General features: G+C 50.2%; 1 protein-coding gene across 1 annotated transcript in view; it reads right to left on the bottom strand.

Moving 5' to 3' along the window:
* The window catches only part of ENDOD1 (endonuclease domain containing 1), a 28,666-nt gene extending 25,685 nt beyond the window's left edge, over nt 1-2,981 (bottom strand). Inside the window, exon 1 of the mRNA XM_056561509.1 lies at nt 2,623-2,981. Within this exon, the coding sequence (XP_056417484.1) occupies nt 2,623-2,910 (288 nt within the window). The 5' untranslated portion in view covers nt 2,911-2,981. The remainder of the gene's footprint in view (nt 1-2,622) is intronic.
* Nucleotides 2,982-7,342: the final 4,361 nt, after the last annotated feature.

Here is a 7,342-nt window from a genome sequence, read left to right as displayed (position 1 = left end):
TGTGAGAAAACTGTCACACACAGGTTCAGACACTATATTATGAACTACACTAACTTTACAGCCCCTGTAGCATAGTCAAATAAAAAAAATTCCCGGAACACCCCTTTAAAATATTGGGCACAAAAATACAACAGTGTTCGTAGGTTTGGGTTGGTCCCCTGGGGAACAGGTAAGTCCTTGAATTGCACCGAGACAGGTCTCAAAATTGTGAACAGATTTGAGGGGAAATCATTGTGAGGCTGGGTTCACACCACGTTTTGTTAAATACGGTTCCCGTATACGGCTGGGAGGAGGGGGCGGGGCTTAATCGCGGTGCCCACACTCAGCCGTATTCGGGAACCGTATTTAATGCATGTCTATGAGCCGACCGGAGTGAACCGCAGTCTCCGGTCGGCTTCGTTTTCGGCCGTATGCGGTTTCCCGACCGTAGGCAAAAACGCCGTCGACCACGTTTTTGCCTGCAGTCGGGAAACCGCATACGGCCTAAAACGAAGCCAAGCGGAGGCTGCGGTTCACTCCGGTCGGCTCATAGACGTGCATTAAATACGGTTCCCGAATACGGCTGAGTGCGGGCACCGCAATTAAGCCCCGCCCCCCTCCTCCCAGCCGTATACGGGAATCGTAGTTAACAAAACGTGGTGTGAACCCAGCCTAAGCTTGTGGTGTTTTTTTTTGGCATCTTGAAGGTCCTGGTAATATTCGCATGTAACTTTAGGGTGGGTCAATTTTACTGGTGGGCACTAGGCACCGCAGTCCAATGCTGGGTATTGGGCTAGAGCAGTGTTTTTCCCAACCAGTGTGTCTCCAGCTGTTGCAAAACTACAACTCCCAGGATGACCGGACAGCCTTTGGCTGGAATGGGCTAGAATGAACCTAGGGCCGTCCAGGCATACTCTCCCACCCCATCTGCAATGGAAAGAAGCAAGTGCATGCTGGCTGGCACAGTTGCCAAGGCAACCACCCAGTGCCCATTGAGTAACATGCATGGACCCTCTTTCAAATTAATAAGACCTTTGCACAACACTCGCTGGGTATGGGACGGTTGCCTCAGGCACCCTACCACCAGTGTGCAGCCACGTCTTCTCCACGTCAGATCGGGCAGGAGAATATGCCAGGATGAATTACTGCAGGAGGCGGCATACACTGAAGCAGCATTTACATTCATCCTTTTTGCTGCCTCCTCCCACCATGACACACTCTGCAGAATTCCACCATCTAGGTGGAAACGATTCCATCCTGATCTTCCTGGTGCATCCAAGATGGGTTCGGTTTCTGTAAGGCGGCCGTCTCCAAACTGCGGCCCAGCAGATGTTGCAAAACTACAACTCCCAGCATGCCCGGACAGCCAACGGCTGTCCGGGCATGCTGGGAGTTGTAGTTTTGCAACATCTGGAGGGCCTCAGTTTGGAGACCGCCGGATTTTTTTGTAGCAATTGGGTGTCTGAGATGATGTATCACCATAGTATCTGATCTGTATCTAAATGATAGAGTATCTGAAAGTATCTCATCATAGTATCTACATCACATGCGTTACAACCAGCACTAGAGGTTTCCACTATGTATAAGAATGGATACAATGTTTATAAATAGAAACCGTTGTGATGTCTTTGTTTGGATACAATGTATCAAGTAGTATTCCTAATGCTAATGTCCCGAATATTTAGACTATAGTGCTATATATTCGTAATGATGAATATTCGTTTTTTTTCCCCCTTTTGTTTTTTCACCTGCAAATTTTCGCATTGGAAAAAAAAAATTAACAAACATAGCGAGTATGCGAATTTCGCAAACATAGGACGAACAATCGTCAATATATTCGCGAAATATCGCGAATTCAAATATGGCCCCTGCTGCTCATCACTAGTAGCAAGCAGTCATGCACCTGCCCTACACGGATCATTCATTGCACTGGAGCAGTGTTTCCCAACCAGGGTGCCTCCAGCTGTTGCAAAACTACAACTCCCTGCATGCTGGGAGTTGTAGCTTTGCAACAGCTGGAGGCACCCTGATTGGGAAACACTGCACTGGAGGTATAGGGGGGAAGGCTACATATACCCTGTATACACCCCCTATCCCTTTAGCTGTATACACCCCCTATCCCTTTAGCTGTATACACCCCCTATCCCTTTAGCTGTATACACCCCCTATCCCTTTAGCTGTATACACCCCCTATCCCTTTAGCTGTATACACCCCCTATCCCTTTAGCTGTATACACCCCCTATCCCTTTAGCTGTATACACCCCCTATCCCTTTAGCTGTATACACCCCCTATCCCTTTAGCTGTATACACCCCCTATCCCTTTAGCTGTATACACCCCCTATCCCTTTAGCTGTATACACCCCCTATCCCTTTAGCTGTATACACCCCCTATCCCTTTAGCTGTATACACCCCCTATCCCTTTAGCTGTATACACCCCCTATCCCTTTAGCTGTATACACCCCCTATCCCTTTAGCTGTATACACCCCCTATCCCTTTAGCTGTATACACCCCCTATCCCTTTAGCTGTATACAGCCCCTATACCTTTAGCTGTATACATGTGCGCAGCCCTTTGTGATGGTGCAGGGTGCACATGATGTCATGTATGGCAGGGACAGGGTCTCCCATTGTCTCCTCTTACCTGAGGCTCCACCATCCAGCTTTCCCAGGCGCCCCCCGCGTCCTCCTGGTATGTGAAGGCGGAGTAGACGGGGATCTTGTGCTGGGTGCTGTACAGGGTGGCATAGTGCTTGTCTCCCTGGTACCTCTGGCAGATCTTGGCGTTGTCCGGGTGGCTGAAGCCCTGGGGTGGGCTGCCCTGGTGGAAGAAGTCATTGCACTCCGAGAAGCCGTCCTCACCCGGGTGCACCAGGCGGGCGTGCAGGGTGCTGGGAAAGAGCAGGCACAGGAGCAGCACGGCCGCAGTCATGTTATCCGGGTCCCTGCGCAGAGATCACTACCTGCCTGTCCGGGGATGAGAGGAGAGGAATCCAGGAGGAGGGGAGGAGGAGGGGAGGAGGAGGAGGGGAGGAGAGGAGGGGGAGGAGGGGAGGAGAGGAGGAGGAGGAGCCGCTCCCCTGCAGCTGCCACCACTACAGGGCTGTGCTGCAGATCCAGGCTGACTGCAGGCCCGCAAGGGATTCTGGGAGATTCCTCTCTGTTCACTATCAGGATGCCGCCTGCAACTCACTAGTGCACTGCCTGTACCAGGGGGATAGGCGGCTGTGGGTATAGAGCAAAGATCATCTGTGCCAGGGTATAACATATTATGTGCCAGGGACCTGCAGAACCAGGGGATAGGCAGATGTGGGTATAGAGCAAAGATCATCTGTGCCAGGGTATAACATATTATGTGCCAGGGACCTGCAGAACCAGGGGATAGGCAGATGTGGGTATAGAGCAAAGATCATCTGTGCCAGGGTATAACATATTATGTGCCAGGGACCTGCAGAACCAGGGGGATAGGCAGATGTGGGTATAGAGCAAGATCATCTGTGCCAGGGTATAGTATATTATGTGCCAGGGATCTGTAGAACCAGGGGATAGGCAGATGTGGGTATAGAGCAAGATCATCTGTGCCAGGGTATAGTATATTATGTGCCAGGGACCTGTAGAACCAGCGGATAGGCAGATGTGGGTATGGAGCAAGATCACTGTGCCAGGGTATAACATATTATGTGCCAGGGACCTGCAGAACCAGAGAGATAGGCAGATGTGTGTATAGAGCAAGATCATCTGTGCCAGGGTATAACATATTATGTGCCAGGGACCTGCAGAACCAAGGGGATAGGCAGATGTGGGTATAGAGCAAAGATCATCTGTGCCAGGGTATAACATATTATGTGCCAGGGACCTGCAGAACCAGGGGGATAGGCAGATGTGGGTATAGAGCAAGATCATCTGTGCCAGGGTATAGTATATTATGTGCCAGGGACCTGTAGAACCAGGGGATAGGCAGATGTGGGTATAGAGCAAGATCATCTGTGCCAGGGTATAGTATATTATGTGCCAGGGACCTGTAGAACCAGCGGATAGGCAGATGTGGGTATGGAGCAAGATCACTGTGCCAGGGTATAACATATTATGTGCCAGGGACCTGCAGAACCAGAGAGATAGGCAGATGTGTGTATAGAGCAAGATCATCTGTGCCAGGGTATAACATATTATGTGCCAGGGACCTGCAGAACCAGGGGGATAGGCAGATGTGGGTATAGAGCAAGATCATCTGTGCCAGGGTATAACATATTATGTGCCAGGGACCTGCAGGACCAGGGGATAGGCAGATGTGGGTATAGAGCAAAGATCATCTGTGCCAGGGTATAACATATTATGTGCCAGGGACCTGCAGAACCAGGGGGATAGGCAGATGTGGGTATAGAGCAAGATCATCTGTGCCAGGGTATAACATATTATGTGCCAGGGACCTGCAGGACCAGGGGATAGGCAGATGTGTGTATAGAGCAAGATCACTGTGCCAGGGTATAACATATGTGCCAGGGACCTACAGAACCAGGGGGATAGGCAGATGTGGGTATAGAGCAAGATCATCTGTGCCAGGGTATAGCATATTATGTGCCAGGGACCTGTAGAACCAGGGGATAGGCAGCTGTGGGTATAGAGCAAGATCATCTGTGCCAGGGTATAGTATATTATGTGCCAGGGACCTGCAGAACCAGGGGATAGGCGGCTGTGGGTATAGAGCAAGATCATCTGTGCCAGGGTATAGTATATTATGTGCCAGGGACCTGTAAAACCAGGGGATAGGCAGATGTGGGTATAGAGCAAGATCTTATCTGTGCCAGGGTATAGTATATTATGTGCCAGAGACCTGCAGAACCAGGAGGAGAGGCAGATGTGGGTATAGAGCAAGATCATCTGTGCCAGGGTATAACATATGTGCCAGGGACCTGTAGAACCAGGGGATAGGCAGATGTGGGTATAGCGCAAGATCATCTGTGCCAGGGTATAGTATATTATGTGCCAGGGACCTGTAGAACCAGGGGATAGGCAGATGGGGGTATAGAGCAAGATCATCTGTGCCAGGGTATAGTATATTATGTGCCAGGGACCTGCAGAACCAGGGGATAGGCGGCTGTGGGTATAGAGCAAGATCATCTGTGCCAGGGTATAGTATATTATGTGCCAGGGACCTGTAGAACCAGGGGATAGGCAGATGTGGGTATAGAGCAAGATCTTATCTGTGCCAGGGTATAGTATATTATGTGCCAGAGACCTGCAGAACCAGGAGGAGAGGCAGATGTGGGTATAGAGCAAGATCATCTGTGCCAGGGTATAACATATGTGCCAGGGACCTGTAGAACCAGGGGATAGGCAGATGTGGGTATAGCGCAAGATCATCTGTGCCAGGGTATAGTATATTATGTGCCAGAGACCTGTAGAACCAGGGGATAGGCAGATGTGGGTATAGAGCAAGATCATCTGTGCCAGGGTATAGTATATTATGTGCCAGGGACCTGCAGAACCAGGGGATAGGCAGATGTGGGTATAGAGCAAGATCATCTGTGCCAGGGTATAGCATATTATGTGCCAGGGACCTGTAGAACCAGGGGATAGGCAGCTGTGGGTATAGAGCAAGATCATCTGTGCCAGGGTATAGTATATTATGTGCCAGGGACCTGCAGAACCAGGGGATAGGCGGCTGTGGGTATAGAGCAAGATCATCTGTGCCAGGGTATAGTATATTATGTGCCAGGGACCTGTAAAACCAGGGGATAGGCAGATGTGGGTATAGAGCAAGATCTTATCTGTGCCAGGGTATAGTATATTATGTGCCAGAGACCTGCAGAACCAGGAGGAGAGGCAGATGTGGGTATAGAGCAAGATCATCTGTGCCAGGGTATAACATATGTGCCAGGGACCTGTAGAACCAGGGGATAGGCAGATGTGGGTATAGCGCAAGATCATCTGTGCCAGGGTATAGTATATTATGTGCCAGGGACCTGTAGAACCAGGGGATAGGCAGATGGGGGTATAGAGCAAGATCATCTGTGCCAGGGTATAGTATATTATGTGCCAGGGACCTGCAGAACCAGGGGATAGGCGGCTGTGGGTATAGAGCAAGATCATCTGTGCCAGGGTATAGTATATTATGTGCCAGGGACCTGTAGAACCAGGGGATAGGCAGATGTGGGTATAGAGCAAGATCTTATCTGTGCCAGGGTATAGTATATTATGTGCCAGAGACCTGCAGAACCAGGAGGAGAGGCAGATGTGGGTATAGAGCAAGATCATCTGTGCCAGGGTATAACATATGTGCCAGGGACCTGTAGAACCAGGGGATAGGCAGATGTGGGTATAGCGCAAGATCATCTGTGCCAGGGTATAGTATATTATGTGCCAGAGACCTGTAGAACCAGGGGATAGGCAGATGTGGGTATAGAGCAAGATCATCTGTGCCAGGGTATAGTATATTATGTGCCAGGGACCTGCAGAACCAGGGGATAGGCAGATGTGGGTATAGAGCAAGATCATCTGTGCCAGGGTATAGCATATTATGTGCCAGGGACCTGTAGAACCAGGGGATAGGCAGATGTGGGTATAGAGCAAGATCACTGTGCCAGGGTATAACATATGTGCCAGGGACCTGCAGAACCAGGGGATAGGCAGCTGTGGGTATAGAGCAAGATCATCTGTGCCAGGGTATAGTATATTATGTGCCAGGGACCTGCAGAACCAGGGGATAGGCAGATGTGGGTATAGAGCAAGATCATCTGTGCCAGGGTATAGCATATTATGTGCCAGGGACCTGTAGAACCAGGGGATAGGCAGCTGTGGGTATAGAGCAAGATCATCTGTGCCAGGGTATAACATATGTGCCAGGGACCTGCAGGACCAGGGGATAGGCAGATGTGGGTATAGAGCAAGATCATCTGTGCCAAGGTATAGCATATTATGTGCCAGGGACCTGTAGAACCAGGGGATAGGCAGATGTGGGTATAGCGCAAGATCATCTGTGCCAGGGTATAGTATATTATGTGCCAGAGACCTGTAGAACCAGGAGGAGAGGCAGATGTGGGTATAGAGCAAGATCATCTGTGCCAGGGTATAGCATATTATGTGCCAGGGACCTGCAGAACCAGGGGATAGGCAGATGTGGGTATAGAGCAAGATCATCTGTGCCAGGGTATAACATATGTGCCAGGGACCTGCAGGACCAGGGGATAGGCAGATGTGGGTATAGAGCAAGATCATCTGTGCCAGGGTATAGTATATTATGTGCCAGGGACCTGTAGAACCAGGGGATAGGCAGATGTGGGTATAGAGCAAGATCATTTGTGCCAGGGTATAACATATGTGCCAGGGACCTGCAGGACCAGGAGATAGGCAGATGTGGGTATAGA

Source organism: Hyla sarda, chromosome 2 (assembly GCF_029499605.1).
Source record: "Hyla sarda isolate aHylSar1 chromosome 2, aHylSar1.hap1, whole genome shotgun sequence".
NCBI classification, from domain to species: Eukaryota; Metazoa; Chordata; class Amphibia; order Anura; family Hylidae; genus Hyla; species Hyla sarda.
Note: the sequence above shows the minus strand (reverse complement) of the source record. Positions and strands in the feature narration are given on the sequence as shown.